At 40.6% G+C, this 19,523-nt stretch overlaps 1 protein-coding gene across 1 annotated transcript in view; it reads right to left on the bottom strand.

Annotated features, from left to right (window-relative positions):
• Positions 1–19,523, bottom strand: part of LOC125880918 (caskin-2-like) — a 77,140-nt gene that overhangs the window by 56,740 nt on the left and 877 nt on the right. Inside the window, exon 2 of the mRNA XM_049563754.1 lies at positions 17,130–17,649. Within this exon, the coding sequence (XP_049419711.1) occupies positions 17,130–17,223 (94 nt within the window). The 5' untranslated portion in view covers positions 17,224–17,649. The remainder of the gene's footprint in view (positions 1–17,129; positions 17,650–19,523) is intronic.

A 19,523-nucleotide genomic window follows, 5' to 3' on the forward strand; every position in this document is an offset into this window, starting at 1 on the left:
AATCAAGCTAGGCTAAAAAAAGACGCTTCTCTTTCCATAAAACTGATAGGGAGATGCTGTATTCAGGTGATGTCGTGCACAGCACGTGCCATCAGATATCAGTCTCTACTGGTGGAACAGCAGAGTTTGATAAAGCCAGCCAGCAAGGAGAAACAGTGGGGCCAGCATATTTTCACATCTAACTCAACTCTAACTTTTTTTTTTTTTTTTCGACTAAATGTTGAGTTGCTGAACTTTACAATGAGTAAGGGCCTACGTCCACATTGCGTTTTTCTTTAGAGGAAAAGTGCTGGGGAGTGCTTTATCCCGGCACTTCATGACTTTTTTTTAATGACATTCTCCACACAGTATGTTTCTATGACAACAATATTTTGACACTAACATTAGCTAGGTAGCTAACGTGACACTACACTGACACCACACAGTTAACATCAAGCTCACAAAGCAAACAGTAATAAAAGCACAACACTCACCAGCAACATTCACTGTCTGCCGGCTGATCTGCTCCCAAAAAGTGAGTTTTTCTGTCTTTGCTGTGACAGTAGACAGTAAACGAGCTAAAGAAACGGCACTGACGTCACCAGCGCCTTTCCATCAAACATTGGACAAAAAAGACAGAGTACTCTGAAAAAAGATGCGTGTTGTTTTTTAATTTGCATGAATACCGTCATGTACTGTATACCCCAGTGAAATATCAGGAAGGTAGAGGTAATGGCCTATCCCCTCCTTTTTCTCAGATAACACCCATCTTCAAACTCAGCCACCTTTCTAATCTCAACATCACAGCCAAAAAGTTTCATGACTGCATCTTGAATGGTTGTGTCTGTTCTGTTTTCTGTTGTGTCTTGAATGGGGCGGCAGTAGCTCAGTCCATAGGGACTTGGGTTGGGAACCGGAGGGTCGCCTGTTCAAGTCTCCGTCTAGACCAAAATATGGACTGGTGGCTGGAGAGGTGCCAGTTCACCTCCTGGGCACTGCCGAGGTGCCCTTGAGCAAGGCACCGAACCCCCCAACCGCTCGGGGCGCCTCACCAAGGGCATCTCTCCAATTTGTGCATGTATAGGTCCTGTTTGTGCATGTGTGTGTCTTTCGGACCTGTGTGTAATTGACAAGCAAGAGTGAAAACATTGAATTTCCCCTCGGGGGATTAATAAAGTAAATAAACTTAAACTTAAACTGAAACTTACAGACAGACATATACACACCTGGCAAAGTACTCAAAACAGCTTCTGTGGAAGCTCCTGCTGTAACAGGCGTTTCCAGGACCACATTTTGCCATGATAACAAACACAGACTCACAAGGTGAAAAAAATGCCAGCCCATTGTCCCAGCTGGTACCAAGCCCTAAAGCAACATCAGCATCAATCTTTTTGGGTGAGTGAGGGGCAGCCCAATGTGGTTTCCTGACAGTGCTACCAGAACACCTTTTGTTTTACCACCGGTTCTACAGGGAGACTATGGCTCTGCTGTACACAGACTGTGAATGGAAACAGAACTGGTTTGCTTGCTTGTATGCATATGTGCGTGTCTATGACAATGTGTTCAAATAAAAAGACAGCTCTACAGTTCTACAAAAAGTAGGCTGTGTGCATGTACTGTAAATGCAGCTTGAGTCTACTGGCAGAGTCTTCTAACACTACAGCGGGAAGAGAGGACAGTATAAACAGTGCACACCACACTCCCAAGGGCATACACATACACCAAATTTGTAAAGTGACACACTTTAGCTTTATCAATTCTTCATCATTTGCTCCACTGCAGCATCATTTGCTGTAAGAATAAATGCTGGAACTAGGTCTGGAGAAAAACCCTAAACATCAAAACAGCTCTGGGCTGTATTATCCAATAAATTTGCTCCATTGTTAAAAATGTAGAGAGTAATCTCCCGTGGTGCCTCTGGCAACTAGGTCAGACACATTCGATATTCGCTGACAATGAGCCAGTGTGGAAATGAAACAGATCATCTGAAGTGTTGGGTTGCATCGTGCGTATTAGTGTGTGCACGTGAACCAGCGTTGCTACATCTGTATACTTCCAGTTAAACAGCAGCAGATTAGAAGAGGCATAAACACACCTGCAGGTTTCACGTTACATAACATGTCTCAACCCTGCACCTCAGGGACAAAACACTTTACATACCATTCAAATTATCTGTTTACTCTATTTACACAACTCACTGCAGAGCTCCCTCTTGATTTCCATGCTCTGGGTTACACCACTTCACTACCTCAAAATATTGACTTGCAAAGAAACTCATTTGTTGGTTATATATATAAATCTGCCAGCCATCATTATAGCAATAATGTATTTTAGTATTGTTTTTGCATACACAGCATACCTTAAAGATGCACCAAAAATCATGCTTATTCTATTTCTTTCACATGCAAATAACCAAAGGACCAGAATCTCTGGCCAGACATAAGACACCTAATACTGAATCTGAACAACACATTCCCATTCTGTTGAGAGCAGTACATGAGAAATCATTAATGTAGTAGTTATATTCTTTGCTATCTGCTTGGGAGGATGAAAAACACATTTCCTATAATGGGCAACTATGCAAAGTTCTCTCAAAGAGGCTACATGCTCTGCAAATGACCTTGACAGCTATACAAATCTGTGCGACCAGAGAGGCGTACACTGAAAGTAGAGTTACAGGATGAGTACATTTCTGTATGCCATAACAGGCACATGATGGGCTCTTTTGAGACTGTGCAATTAAGTTTCTGAACATTAAAGGCAGGACGGATACTAAGAATTATTTTCAATAGATTATTTATGCAATAAAAAAAAAAAAAAAATGCCTAGCAGAGGTCAGAGGTAAGGTCTTAAAATTGTTTGACCAAAGGTCCAAAACCCAAAGATGTGTAATTTCAGAGGTACAGTATAAAACAGAAAAAAAAACAGCAAATCCTAAAATTTAAGCAGCTGAAACTATAGAATGCATTTTTTCTGGATAAATTAGTTAAATGACTGAATAACTTTATGTTGATCAACTACGCAACTGACTCATTGTTTCAGCACTATTTAAAAAGGTAAAAGTTTGTAACAGCAGTCCTCTAACATAGGCTAAATATTAGTGGTAACTATAACCAGAGGCAGTGATGCTTTTAGCTTGGCCTTGTGCTCCACTGAACACAACTAGTGATATTTGTGGATAGGATACTGGTGAGGGATCAGGTTTACTCAGAGCCCAGAATGCTAAGTTTACGTGCCAGACTGTTGTCACACCCCATGTTTATAGCATCAGAATATTTAATAACACCAAAATTATCAGAAAAATTAACCCTTGAACATACAGCGGCATCATACGAACGACCCAAAATGACAAAAAAAAAAAAAACAACTATGGGAAAATTTTATTTGATGTGTACCCATCTCCATGAATATTTTTTAGGTGTGATCGAAATGTTTTGGCTTCGCTTTGGGGGAGCCGTCATGTCGTCCATCGTTATTATAAAGTCTATGGAGCAGATTCTAACCCTTGTGGGTCTACCAGTGGAACAACAACATGCCATGGGCTGCAAAACATAAGAGCCACCTAGGAAGTATATACATTTTACCAGCCACTTCTTCAAAGAATTCCATGGGTACACCGTCCTGGTGACATGACAAGGACTATATTTCAGGGGGAACTTGCCATTTTTAAATTGGGAGGAAAAAAAGCAAAACAGACAGAATTTGGATTTCTTCAACATTACCATAATTGACAGTTTTACCTAGAAGGCACATTTGGGGCACTTGGGGTATGCAGTTGTACTTTTAGTACAGATACAGGTAGAGGTAAAGATAATGCTTAATTTTACGGGTCCACAATTTTCTAATAAATCCCAGTAGGTTTTCAAGAAATTTCTATGTAATTGGTAGCAAATTCAACAGCTCTTTCCAGGAAACCTCCTTAGGGTGCTACCAGGGTAGAACAATCATTTATCATCCAAAAAGGTACAATGAGAGTATGACACTGGCAATCACATTTGAACATGTTTACAAGAAGAAACATAACTGCACTCGAATTAGGGCTGGGCAATATATTGATGTTTTATCAATAAGATATGAGATATGATGACTAGATATTGTTGGTGATGGTGTTGACTTTTCTTGGTTATAAAGAATGCATTGTAATGTAATTTTTTTAACTGTCGTTGGCCTTAACCCACTTGTGCATTATACTCACATTACTGAAGAAAAATCTCATTGTGTAAATGTTTTGTGAAAATATCAACAGTCAACCCTAAAATATTAGTACATTATCAATATCAAGGTATCTTGTCATAAATATTGTGATATTTGATTTTCTCCATATTGCCCAACCCTAACTTGAATATTTCTAAAGGCTACATGATTCCATGATTATCCTAACCAACTACAAACAAAAAGAACAAAATACTCCATCCCCTTTCATTTTGGTCTAATGAGATATTCCCTTTCATTATTTTTCTCTGTGTGTCTATTAGCAAGGCGGACGAGGAATGACAGAAACCAATCCCTATCCCAAGACCGTGGCTATTACTGAAGAGGACCAGGATGTAATGAGAAAAATCTGACACAGGTTCAAAAAGAGTTCACCAGCCTGGAATTGGAAAACTTTTGTATATTTGTTGAACAGCTTATGCTGGCTCATCACCATCTACCCTTTGATGCTGTGGAGTTGTCTCCAGTGTCTGCTGTGTGCAGCAGTTTACCACTGTCACTTTCCTTTTAAAATACATTTTTTCAAAGAGGCGAGAGTTTTCCATCTCACTAATGATAGTGGGTACCTTGCAAGGTGACTTATTTTATACTTGTGTTACAGTATCTAAAATAAAGTCAAGCTCAAGTTGATCAGGAATGTAAAGAGTTGACCTGGTTTTAGTCAAGTCCTGAGGGGTTCCACCAACTCTTCGCTCATCTCCATTTTAAAATAGTGAGGATTCAGTAGCAAAGCCCCGAGGCCATCTGATTATCCTGCTGAGGTCGAAAAACAAACAATAAAATCTATATTACAACGGCTACTTTGCTCAGTGACCCCTCCAGCTACTGACTTAACCGTCATGATTATTGGACTTAGGCCAAACACCAGCATGAGGTCACACTCCGACATGGATGGAAAAGTCATTACATTTCTCATTTAACCAAAGAGGTGAGGATCAATATGATCTTGTCCCCACATAATGTAGGCAACTGGGTGAATGAGAAAGTATGTTACTGAAATATTTGTTTAGGACAAGGTTTAGGATGAGGGCTGAAGATAATACATGCTTATAGACTGGTCTGATCAATCACCTAAACCTATGATGGAAGTATTAGCTTGACAAACCATACCTCCGAATGATGCCATTTCCCCTGCTCCTCTCAGACTTGAAGGGATAGTTCAGATTTTTTGAAATGGGGTCATGTGAGGTACCATTCCATAGTCACTGTGCGTTCACATCAAACACGATGGACGCGATGTCATCGCCCGTAACGCGAGTATCGCGTCGCTTAATCACAAATGCCACCTTTTTGATCATCGCTTCATCGCTTCAATCGCGATGACGCAACCCTCCTCCCGCAATTTTCTTCACCTCCCGCTATTTTCTCGTCAACCATGGCTGAGTTAACTACCGTAGCTACTCTTTATCTGTTGTGGACATCTGATTTGGATCGGAGACCCAAACGGCGCCGTGTCTGGGTTCACAATATCCTCCAGAAACGCACACAGCGATCCGTATCGGTGCGAGGATCTCCCGCCTGGACAGGCGCTCCATCCCAGCTGCGGAGCGCCTGTCCATCTGTCTCCGGTTAGTAGCTTATAATTTCTTTATGAATGGTTGGATATCAACGCTGATTGGATGTCGCGGCACAGCGTCGCGCGATGTCGCTTGAAAAGTTCAAATTTTTCAACTTCAAGCGATACACGCGATGAGGCGATGGACGCGTCATCGCTTCATCGCATCGCTCTTATCGCCTGAAACGCGTCGCCCGAAGCGACATCGCGTGTCATCGCGTCATTTACATTGATTTTGAATGGAAACTTGTGGCGTTCATCGCGTTTGGTGTGAACGCACAGTCAGTGTAGAGTAGATGTTAGTCAGCACAGACAGCAACAGCGATCTCCGACGGAGAACTGAAGCCATTAGGCTATATCAGACTCCACTAAAAAAAAAAGTGATTTAACATTGCTACACGCAGGAACTGCTGGCCTATCACTGCCTCAATGGGTTATCTTGTCTATTATAACTGTGTGACGTTTAAAAGAGTCACATAAACTACCTGATCGAGGCAGTGATAGACCAGCTCCTGTGTTCAGCATAGATGGGGAACTGGTGATAAGGGTTTCCCTGTGGGATCTGGCTGTCTTACAGTTAGGTAAAACAGCGAAAATACTCTCAATACAGCATACACTTAATCTGTTATTTTAGGTTGGACTCTTTTTAGGTGGCTAAATAACATTTTGCTGGTGCCCCCCGTCGACAGCAGTAGATTGCTTAGTTTCTGAGTTGGCACTGCTGCTACTTCTCCTAACTGGAGGCTTGCCAGCTGACATCTACTGTATGAAATACACAAACTATGAATAAGTACAACATACAACCCCGCTTAATAAATCCTAGCTATCCCTTCAAGGCTGAAAACTAAACCCTCAACTGACCATTTTTTGGCACAGACCAAAATGTGTCCATAGCAGCGGGTATTGTAAACTGTCACGTTGAGCTGCAACAATTGGTCAATCAATAAGTCAATCAGAAGAAAATTAATTAGCAACTCTTGTGATAATCAATTTATTGGTGCAGTCATTTTTAATGTAAAAATCCCTTAAACAGCACACCTCACATGCTACAAAGGCTTCAGTACCTCCAGTCCATCAACCACTCCAAGTGTCTCACATCATTTGCCACATTCAACCTTCACACACACATCCTCACACTGACTGCAAACGCTGCATGCAAGGTGCCAATCTGCCCATCAGAATCTAATTTAATCTCATCATTCACACGCAAAATAAAAAAGAAAAGAAAAACACCATATCATCTAAGTGAGATAAATAATGTGATAAATAGTGCACTGAGTTTATATAACGACTGATGTATAACTAAAGACACCGGATTGAGGTGAGACAGTTTTTTTCATTTGTAAATTTGACATTTACAGTTTTGCAATCTTGAAAATCTGCTCTGGTCTGTAGGGAAGCCCTGATGATGAAAAACAAACTGCACAAAGGTTGCACTGAAAACTTGAATATATCAGTGAAGCAATCTCTGATTCCACTTGTTCCTCCCAAGTCACAGGTTTGCCTAACACACACACACACACACACACACACACACTGATGTGTGTGCCTAAATTACATCCAAGACACTGTTATCCAGACACTTCTCATTACAATGAATGCAATCTTATTCTAAGGCACAGTAGCCTATCAAGCGACTACAAAGCCGGGAGATATGAACAGCCATCACAGACGGTGATTTCTATTTGCTTCCAGTTGGGGTAAGAGACGGGAAACAGTGTGATAACGCAGAAGATCAAAGCCTCAACAGCAGCCTCTCCTGCTGATTCTCATTACCGCTACCAGACACGGATACAGCCCAATTCCCATTTGGGAGGCACAATCCTTACCCATACACATACAGTATACACATTCATGTGAATATACACGCAATGAGGCCTCCTTGTCAGACAATCACATTATCTTTGTCTGTACAAGCACAAAAACAACTCAGTAAACTCAGAGAACCCAGCCAACAGGTATGTATTTTTTCATCTTTCCACAGAATCAAATTCAAACACATGAATACAGTTGTAGGGCATGTAGAGGCAGAGAAGAAACCAGTGACACCATGCCTCGCACTCTGAATGCTACATTCATGCTCCTGCCTGAGTGACGGGAGTAAAGAATGGAGCTCAATGAGGATGAGTGCCAGACCCAACAATGTGCAGCCTGGAGCTAGTAATAAAAGGCTAGTTATGCTAGATTAAATAGCGCTGTCTCTCGCAACCACACACGCACTACTTAATTCCTTTGGTAAATTCCTAAGCAATCCTAGACAAGCTACCCCATCTGTCAGGGGAGGAAAGGGGTCAGGATTAATGTGTGTGTGACTGCGTGTGTGTATCTGATACAGTTTAAGAGTAGGTGAACTCAAAAGCCGTTCACACACTACTTGGCTGCTACCCAAATGTCTGGCTGATAAAGTAGAGGAGTGATTAGCCCAGTTAGCTGGTTAGCTAATGGGCTAACTGCATCACCCTGCTGCTACAGACTCAAAACATTTAAAATAAGATGAGACACAAGTTAGAAGGTTGAAAGAAAACTTTAAACATGTTTGGACAGCTGCTGTATATATGCATGGAGACATACACATGCTCTAATCCACACAAGCACACATATGCACAAATACACCTCTTCTTACGTACTCTTAAGTCTAACAGGCTTCTAATCTGACACGAGTCCAGATGGGTCATCCCTAATTCAAGGTACAGGGATGAAGGAAGGAGGGAGCCAAGATAAAGGATGGGGATGAGGGGTGGAGGAGGTAGGGATTTCTTACAGAAAAGGCAGTTGTTGATCTGCCAAAGGAGGAACCTGTGAGAAAAAAATATTATGCACACCACACAGGTGCAAGGCTATCAAAAACAGTGCACAAGAGGAAAATATTCTGACCTGATAAAGATCCAAGTAAAATTGAGATGTTGTTTATTTTCTGTCTTTTTCCTTCTGTTGTGAGATATGAAGATGGATATCAGTGTTAAGTGTGGAGCTAAACCCAAGTGTGGTTAGCCTAGCACAGCATAGTATTACTGGAAGCAGGAGTAACAGCGAGCCTGGCTCTGTCCGAAATTACTAAAAACTGGGAGTTTCAGTACTTTACTTGAGGTTTTTATATTTCAATCAATCAATCAATTTTATTCATAAAGCCCAATATCACAAATCACATTTTGCCTCACAGGGCTTTACAGCATACGACATCCCTCTGTCCTTATGACCCTCGCAGCGGATAAGGAAAAACTCCCCAAAAAACCCTTTAACGGGGGAAAAAAACGGTAGAAACCTCAGGAAGAGCAACTGAGGAGGGATCCCTCTTCCAGGACGGACAGACGTGCAATAGATGTCTATATATATATTTTTAATCCACTACATTTCCTAAATAAAATGTATGCTTTTACTCCAATACATTTCTTTGTAGCATTTTAGTTACTTACTACAAAATAGGGAAGGAAAGAAGAAAGGAAGGTAGGAGGAGGGCACAGGCAGAGGAATGAAAAATTGGGAGGAAGGGAAAAACTGGATTTTGAATTTTAAATTCTTTAAGTTGTGAAAAAAACCTTATTTTTCTTCAAGTGTAAAGTGCACTCCATTATTAAGGTGGTGTATGTGTTACAAAGAAGCTCTGACTGCTTTTAGCAACACTTGATTACATTCAATATAATAAAAAATACTTTTGATACTTAAGTAGAGTAAATATCAGATACTTCAAGACTAACTCTGGTAATATTCTAATAGATGACTTTAACTTCTACCAAAGTAATTTTCCGGGAAGTACTTTTACTTAAGTGTGGCTTTCAGGTACTTCATACACCATGGGTTGTGACGCTGTGTAAAACATAAACATAAACAGAATCCAATGATTTGCAAATCTTTTTTGAAATATATTTGTCTGAATACAGTCTTAAGACAAGATACTTAGTATCTAAAACTGAACATTGTTTCTTGTAAATGCTCTGGCTCTGAATTTGCTGCCTGCCACACGCACTAAAAAAGTTGGGTCGGGGGCACGTTTACCACTGTGTTACATCACCTTTTCTGAGTTCTGAAAGTGAAATTTCTCTCTCAAGATTCACAAGCTGGTCCCCAAAATCTTTAAGATTTAAAGACTGTCTGTGGAAGAATGGGCTAAAATCCCTTCTGAACACTGTGGGAGATTAGTTTCTTCATACAGGAAACGTCTTCAAGCTGACAATGCAAACAAAGGCTTCTCCAAGTGTAAAATAAATTTCAGCTCGTGTGTTTAATACTTCTCTCCTGTGTCACTCCACTGTACTACATACAATGTTTACAGATTGTATAGTTTTATTGAGGATTTACTGAGTTATTATCAATGTCTGGTCTAAATTTCATGTGAGAGAAATGTAAAAATGACTGTTTGTGGTTGTAGGGGGGAAAATTTCTAGATGAACACCAGTTTATGCATCCAGCCAGCACTTCTGTGCAGCGTGGCCCACCACAGCTTTGTATGGGTTGCTGGATACAGCCAGAGACCACAGGTTTTGGAGCAGGTGATAGCAGTCTTACTCTGACGGCAAGACTTTCCCCTGGCTACGCACAGTCACTGCACCCAGATGTTCACCAAAAAATAGTTCCAGCATATATCTTTGCCTAAAACAAAAAAAAAATGCTGCAAACTTTCCATTTGTCTATTTGTAGCATAGATGTATAATAATACCTAGATACCGGACCCCAAGATGGTGCCGATTCATTCCAATGGAGTTGTTTGCCTGGTGCATGTGCCAAAAAAGTTTATAGCTTCCAGGTCTACTTATGCAGCCCACTGAATCTGCACAATAGTGTTTCTCCTGCTGGGTCCGCCTGCAAGTTCCAGCTTCGCTCATAGACTACATTGTGATGACATCACAGATTTGTAAATTGTTTTTCTTGGCTCCAAGAAAGTTTAACAAATATATAATGATCTGTTTTTGACTCCTGAGGGAAATATCTATTTCTTTAACTGCTCAATGCCCCACTGTGTTCACTAGCTAGTCTCTAAGTATGTCTTTTTTACTGGAAACACAATTAAATACCATCTTTACTTCCTTATTATGTAACTCCAGTTCAAACATGTTGTTAGGATGGTCATACAGGCTAAGGAGAGAAAAGCTGTTTGATTTGTAAGGAGAGACAGAAGGCCAGGGTTACTTCAAATTGTAAGGACTTCACTTAGGACTACAATCACTCGTTTGATTTTTGTCTTTGAAGAGACTGCGAGCTCACAGTAGATGAAATAAAGATCAAAATGAAATGACATCTTAAAACATAATTATTTGATGATGAATGAGACGATCACCAGCAGAGTTTCAAATGAGACTTAATAGTACAGGGATACATCTACAAAACAAAGACGTGAACAGAGAAATCATGCTGTGAGCAGGCCAAAGTTGGCTGAAGAAACTTAGAAAGTACAACTTATTGTAGAAAGGCCATTAATGATTGATCAATAAGAAAAATGCCACCAGTATGGATTGTGAAGTTCTTCTTTTGAAGTGTGAACAGAATTCTTGAGCGAGTTCCCAATGGGAATCCCCCAATTTACAGCAATGAATTTCACTGGTGTTGAAGCGGGTGTGAGGGTTTTCTTTAGAGGGGAAACAAGCTGTCTCATAACAAAAGAAATTATCATAATAAATCTCAGCTGAGTTCTTAAGCACATTATAATGAAACATTACTGTCCTAACCATTACTCTGATAGTCAATTAATTGATTATTTGATTGGTAAGGAAATTAATTGCCACCCTGCTGAAGTACTTTTTCACGCATAAATGTCAAATATTCTCTGATTCCAGCTTCTCAAATGTGAGGAATTACTACTTTCAATATTTCAATATAATATAAACCACAAATACTGCTGTTCACTATCAAACACATCATGATGCCAGATTATTAACTTTCATTCATCAAGGACTCAGCTGATAATATCTGAACAGCGATCAGACTACGACATGCTAATCACAACTACTTTAAGAATCAGCCAGCAGACTTTTGCATGGCTCACTGCTGTTACCTGTGTGTTGGGTGGAAAAAGTGCCCAGCACATGTAAAGGTCTGAGTCATTAATATATTATGTACGGATCAAATGGCTGACACAATAGATGTTCAAATATGATCTTTTGCCTTTTGTCTTGGCTGTTTGTCCATCTGTCCGTTGAGAATTACCTAGAGGCCTTGTATTTACCATGACAGAGGAGAGGGTTGGGCTGTGGGTCAAGATGAAAGCAAGCATGTGTTGCAACAAAAGACATTGTAATCATAAAGGCCTTTGAAGAACCTCTAGTCTCTAATGGTCTCCATTCAGGGAGGGACAAATAACACCCACTTCAGTCCACTCCTAGTCAAGAGTATATGTGAGAGGACGACACTTTGAGCAAGATGACTTTACATGTCAAGCTCTCACTCTAAAGCAGCACAATGCAAGTAACTGAACAGAGACTGCAGCCTTGTGCGTAACCACTATATCTCTCTGCAATGAGCCCACCTGATTTGTCAGCTTGCAACAGCTAAGCAAAAAGAGGGAGGCTGTGGTAAGTCCACTTAAATTGACTGAGCACCCAACCTGATGTCAGCAGATGGCTGATCGGAGAAGAAACCTCCTATCTCAGCTCCCTGTCCATCAGCCGGCCTCAGTGCCACTGCTAATCCCCTCGGGACACTGCAAGTCTGCTCTGCCACCTCCAAGCCAGCTTTACCATCAGGTCACCCAGCACCACAAGTGCTACTACTGCCATAACACAAACAATGGTTAAATTATGATACTTTTTATTTATTCTTCGCCATACTGACAGGCATCCATGAGTCCACAACAAACGTATACATCTTGTTTAGAAAGGGTGACTGGCTGTGACCCTAGCTGTAAACAGATAAGCTGGTTTTTGACCAATCGGTGCTGGGAACCTACAAAACTCAGGAACTAAAAGGTCCCCATTTGCGCATTCCATTTGAATAACGACTTAATTTGTAGAATTGTAAAGATAAGGTAATTTACTGTGAATGGCTTAAAGGCACTGGCTTTGTATGTACAAGGAAACATCTTCTGATTACGTATTTGTCTAACCATCCAAATCCAAATTAATTTACCACAATAAAAAACGGACGAAATCCTCATTGGAGAACCTGGAAATAGAGAACTTTTGGTCTTTTTGTTTGATAAATGGCTTAAATAAATAACTGAAATAAATGGTTACTCCTTTTCTGTTGATTGACACATTAGTTAATCAACTAAACTAGTTTCAGCACTATATCTTTACAATGTAATGCTGCACAACTATGATATTTGAACAGATGTTGGAAAGGAGTCATACAGAGACTAAAGGGGACACTGAAAACACTGGAAAAACAATGATGATGTGTCAGGAGGCTTGATTATGCAGTGGTCGGGGAAACTCTCAGATGCATTAGTTTTGTTAAAAAGCTAATCACAGGGTTCTACCACCTAAACGGAAAACAGGCATGGCTGTAGATATAGTGATGGAGAAAATGTATTGCACTTGCTTCCCAAAGTGTAGGTTTATACAAAAAATATTTACCAATAAGTGTAGGGAAAATTAACAACAGTTCTGTTACTGTGACACTCAAGTATAAATTAGTGGATGTTACCTTCTCTGTAACCCGACCGAGACTGTGAGTGAGTGTAAGTGAGTATGTGTGTCATGTGTGCACAATCCCCAGTCAGTGATGAGACTGCTCCATCACAGTTAATTAAAAAAGTCTTCTACCTCTCCCACAGCACACTGTGATGAATCTTTTAATCAACCATCTGAGATGCTGGACAAATAAACAAAAGGAAGGAAGAGGAAGCAGCCTCCAGCACGGCTACAAACCAGACAAAATATTGGATGTTGGACCATTTCCATAGCTGCGAATACTTTCCATTTGCCCCAGTGTACTACACTATATGTGAGGTCCTGTTATGTAATCCTACACCCAGTGTGTCAGAGTTGTATTACATCACTGTCACACTCCCAAACAACCCACAACATGAACACACACACACACACACACACACACACACACACACACACACAGTCAGTCTCCTTCGGCTAAGCTGACCAGACGCCCCCTCTACCAGTGCTTTGTTTTTGTCTGTCCACCACATGCTCGTTTAGTTCCTGACCCCTGAGTCCCCCCCCGCCACTCCCTCCAGCTATAAAGTTCAGTCCACGCGCAGGTGCCTCCCTCCTCCATCTGCACCCAGCTCCAGCCTTAGGTTTAGCCTGGAGGTTTGGGAATGTCCAGCATGTCAGCCTGACACCACCATAACAGCTTAAAGAGCACCTGACCTCTTCAGAGGCTTTGCACTTGTGCATAAGTTGTGTTTGTTATCAGAATGCCATTTAAGCTCACAAGGTCACAAAACACTTTGAATATAATCACGAGCATTGTCGTTTTTGTGTTCTTTCACATGCAAATCTGAAATAGTGACCAGTAGTGATGTTTGTTTTACTTCACAATAAAAGTACGTTGGAACAAACAACATACTGAACATTTTGCAAACATTTGGCCTAAAATGTTTCGTTCATGTTGCCTTCAGTAAACCTTGTGGCATTCTGCCTATTAAAATATCAAATATCTTGTTTTTTTAAGAGTTGATATTTTGTTCAGAGAGTAGTATGAGAGGAATGCTCAGGGGATTCATCCTCTGTGGAGCATGAATGTGTTCAGTTTTAATTAATTTTTTTATTTTAAAATATTGTTGTATACAATTGGAAATTTTGGCCTGATAGTTGAGTTAGAGGAAAGTCATGGAAGCACCAAAAGTATCACAATTCATCATCTGGGGACCGTGATATCCAATGTAGATTTGATGAACATACAACCATCTATAAAATGGAAAACAGACTGATACACAGGCACCTGCTACAAGGTTGCAGCACCTTTAACTAACTCTAACTAGTAAGGGATAACAGTTCTAGTATCTTGACATTAGCCTTGTTGAGATATCTTGCTCAGGAACAAAATGTTGGATGGGCAGAAGGACAACCAAACAGACCAACTGACCATCCTCAATCCCACCATGGCAGGACTAAACTGAATTAAATCCAGCCTACCTTGAGAATGCCAAGTGAAAATGAAAGTATCGGTTGGGTTTAAGCCACACTAGCATCACTGGAGAATGGCAATGTCAGTCAACCTCTTTGTTTCACAATGACATATTTCAGCAGCTACTGGATAGATTGGTTTTATACAGACATTCATTGTTCCCAGAGAATGAATCCAAGTGACCTCAGTACCCCAAACTTTCCATTTAGTGCAACCAGCAGATTCAACTCTCACTTCATGCAATAAGTTTCGTTAAAAAAAAAAAAATGACATCACTACTCCCATCATCCTCAAAATAACCCGTTCTGCATCAGTAAACAGTAATTGTGACTTTAAGTTAATTAAAACCAATCAAAGGGTCGGAGTTTAAATAACAATCAACGGGTAGTACATTAAATACCCGACCCTATTTATGGCTAAAAGCTAGTTTTAAAAACACAAAGCAGGTCACCGCTGACCGATCAATCAGCCCTTATTGACAGGGCTGTTCTGTAAATGTGAGACAGTGGAGGTCATCTGCAAAGCCCTCACAGCCAGCTGCAGCATCTGCTGTGCTGCTGTCAGACACCGCAGGCTCCGACTACAGTGACAAATGACTACACCATCGACAAAGTTCCGCGAGGGTCCTGCGAGGATCAGCAGTGTTGAGAGCAGTTTGTGCATGCGTGTGGGAATCAATATAAAGGAGGGAGATAAAGAGATACACAGGAAAAATTATCTTTCTATTTGCACAACAGATTGACTCTTTCTAGCACAAATGTGTCAATATGTGCTAAAAAGAGTAGCCATAGAGTACAAAACCTTAACTATAGGAGTATTTGTTCAGCCGTGTGTACGGAAGCCGAGGCGGCTGTGCTTTGAACTATTGTTTTGTTAATGCCATTATCTCAAGATAACGAGTTAATTATTTTATTGTCTTGAGAAAACAAGATTTGTTATCTCAAGATAACAAGTTAATTATTTTGTTATCTCGAGATAACAAGCTTTGTCATCTAACAATACAATAAACCCGTTGTCACACAAAAAAAACAAGATTGTATTATTTCGTTATCTTGAGAAAATGACTTTTGTCATCTTCAGATAACAAAAAAACAACCTTTTGTTTGGTTATCAAATAATCTACCTGTTATCGGGAGATAACAAAGCTCGATATAATTAAAATTAGGTTGCGAGTACTGGCGTTTTAGGTTTCTGTTGGTGTGGTTGCCTGGTTAAGGTCCAACTTTTATTTTGCTCATTTCACGCAGTTACACATACTTTCTATGGAAGACAAAAAAACAACTTAACAATCAATAAATAAATACAGAAATTGAATTAAATGTGTAAATAAATATAGGTTATTAATCTGGTAATTGATAATCTTAGGAAAATCAAGTCTTTTCTAGCAAATGTTTATGATTTCTTTCTTTGTTTTACTTTTATTTCTGTATTTGTTGATAAAAATATTTGTATATTTATTTTGTTTATATTCAAGCATTTATCTTAACATTTTGTTTTATTTACATGTGAGTATTTGTATTATTGCTGAGCTGCTCTTCCAAAACAGATGGAGAGCCTTGCTCAAGGGCTCCTTGAAGGTAGTTTATAAAGCAGCACAGCACATTACTTCTTCACTTTCCCTGGCTGTATTTCCCGGCCAGTTTGGCAGCCATTGCTTGTTCACAAACAGAAGCATGCAGCAGTACAAAAACAGACAATATTACTTTTAAATATTCTCTGCCAAGCAGCGCTTGCTGTCTGTGCAGTGTGTAGAGTGTGTAACAGACTTTTTCCTGACAGCCACAGCTTTGTTCCCAAAGCTTGTCACAGAGCAGCCAGCCACACTGATGAAAGCCCAGAACAGATAACGCCACAAAGAGAGGCTTCAACTTCACAGCCTACTTGGCCTTAACTTTCCCCAGGCTTGGATAAGAGAGAACTCTGTCATTTGCAACAATGTTACTGTAAAGAGCTCGCTTGTCGCCTGACTTGGAATCTACCCAGATAAGGACATCTGAAAGCAGAAGAAAGACCCCTAAAACCCACACAGCAAGACTCAAGAGCTGCAGGGGTCTGCGTTGAGGAGATTAGCTCGTGTTGTGCCGCAGTTTGAATCCACTTAGTTTCAAATTGTCCCTGACCTGGCTGCTGGAGGGGGTTGCGTTTTGTGGTCGACAGCTGAACCTGATCTTGTGGTTATCGGGAAAAAATGCATTTAGTTGAGAAGTGACATCCCCCATGGCGGTAGCTCTGGCATTGCTGTCTAAGTTCTATTTCACAGTAGAAACAATTACACTCCCAGGCCCCGAGAGCACAACAAACACAAAATCACTTAGTAATGACACAAACCCATGTATCCCCTTACTTCTCTTAGCTCCATACTCACTGCTTTTGTTGCACTTGACTTTGGAGAGAAGTTTGTGCGCTAGCAGAAGATCTCCAGTCTTCACTGCCACCAGCAGATCCTGTTCCTTCCCCATGATTACAGACCCAACCACAAACACACAAGCTGCTTGCAGTCAACAGCCAACGTTGCTTTTTTTTTGTCTTTTTAATGCTCCTTCAGGCAGATGGCTTCAGCAAAACATTTGTCTGCAAGTTAACAGGTAGCTGCTGAATCCCAGCCATGAGATGATGTTGGTGAATAGAGGAGTGAGCAGCATCTACAGCGAAGGAGCCTCAGGTAAACTGGTCCAGGAGATCCTTTTCCTCTCGTTGTTGGAGTTCGGGTCCATAATCGCTGATGGGTGCTCGGCTGTATTTCACAGTGATCTTGTTCATGGAGTTGCAGCAGGACTAGTAGAGATTTAGTTGCCTGCAGGGCTGAGTGCATGTTCATAGTCCATCTCTGTCGACCTGGAGGCAGCAGCAGCAGCCCAACCTGCCATTACACTGCAAAGGGAAAGCTAGAAGGACACAGAGAAATCATTGTAAGTCTGCAATAATTCAAGAACACATTCCATCAAAAAAAAAAAATTCAGTTTTGATAAACTGGTCCATTTGTTTTAGAGAGGCAGAGACCTCTGTGGATAATTTGGCTTCCAGTCCAGTTAAAACCTCCTGAATGTCTGGATCCAACATAAGGTGAGCTCACATTTAGTTATCAGAGAAAAAAAGGTGAGCACACATTAGCAAGTAACGGGCTAATGCAATGTCTGCAACATGCCGAACAACAGAAGAAACGCTAATTTGGAACGTGAAATTAATTTATTTAGTGTTTTTACCTGTTAAAATTACTCGGTCCATTTGTTTTTGAGAGGAAACGATCTCGCCACAACAATAGACGCCACTAAATCCCTATAAATTTTACACACTGGACCTTTAAGAAATTGGAACCAGCAATGTAATTTTTCATTAAATGTCAAACAATGAATTGATTAATTTTCTGTCAATCAGGAACTCGTTGCAGCACTACTTGTGCCAGTTGCCCCATTCAACAGCATGAATGCCAAGGTTAATGTTATGTTTTAATTGCAATCAACAAAACAGTTTTGATAGATGAATGCTGTCAGGAAAAGCCAAGAAAAAGGATTGGACATGTGACTTTAACTTGACCCATCTTTTGTTTGTTTTCTCAGATCCAGGAAGCCCTGTCCCTCAGGAGTGTGCAGCTAATCTGTTACTCTTCCCGTACAGGAATAAGGTCTCCGTCCACTGATAACATTCCCTGAACTTTAAGGAAGCATCATTTCAGACAAAGCTGCGCCTGGCACACTGCAAGATTACGCCTTTGGAAAAAGTTCAGTGTTTTCCTCTCTGAAAAGGAAGGTGAGACAGAGCTGGCTGCTGCTTCCAAACACAACCAATTTGCCTGAGATCCTAATCACGTGGGACAGCGAGAGAGGAAGAAACACTAAAGGGACACAAAATAACCAGGAGAAATGGAATAAAGTGTAAAAACAGTCACTCTGTTTCTACTCCTGAGGCAACATCAAACAGGCTGTTTCAGTGAGCCACACAGCCTCCAATTAATACTTTATAGTCCATTCTGTGTGCAAAACAAAACCACAATTAGGACTGCCAATCAAGCTAAGAGACAATCTTAGAGGAGATAGTACAGCATCCAGAAGTTTTGAGCTTTGAAAAAAATCAGCTGAATTCGTTTAGGAGACCTCAGAAGCATTTTTATTCTCCCTGACATCCCAACAGACATGACAAACCTCCTCGAGTAAATAATGTGTTTTAGCAGCAGGCTTTTGTCTTTGGTTGGGTTTGAATATGTTGTATCCAGGGTACACTTTGCAAGTCAAAAACATGGGAAGACTATCTTGATTTGAAGCCTCTTTAGCACAAGATAGCTCAGTTATTCCTCTGGACTGCTACTACTACTGTGTAGCCCAACAGCAGATGCCAATGCGTGTCTTTGCACTGACACATGATCTAAAACTAGCCAGGCACCTTGCCAGGCAGTAAACTTCTGCATAGCCCCTCTCTGACATGAGCTAGAATGTAAACAAGGAGTCCAAAATGGGCTTGTTAGCCTAAATGTCAATGGGTAGAGCAGTAGTTAAATGGAGTTCAGTGACAATGGGTGACTTTGTCATGGAATCCTACGTGACAGGTGTCACACATGTGAGAAAGCCCATGATAAATACCACAGTCTCATGTTCTGTCTCAGAATATTTACTATAATCAAGTGGAAATTATATCATAAGAAAACAAGTGAAATAATCTCAATTTATTGTCACTGCTTTCATTTAAAAAAAAACCTGAATTTTAAATCTTCATTTCTGGTTAAAAGGCACAATAGTATGTCTTGGAGCACAAATTTCCCAGCAAC

Source organism: Epinephelus fuscoguttatus, linkage group LG20 (assembly GCF_011397635.1).
Source record: "Epinephelus fuscoguttatus linkage group LG20, E.fuscoguttatus.final_Chr_v1".
Lineage (NCBI taxonomy): Eukaryota > Metazoa > Chordata > Actinopteri > Perciformes > Serranidae > Epinephelus > Epinephelus fuscoguttatus.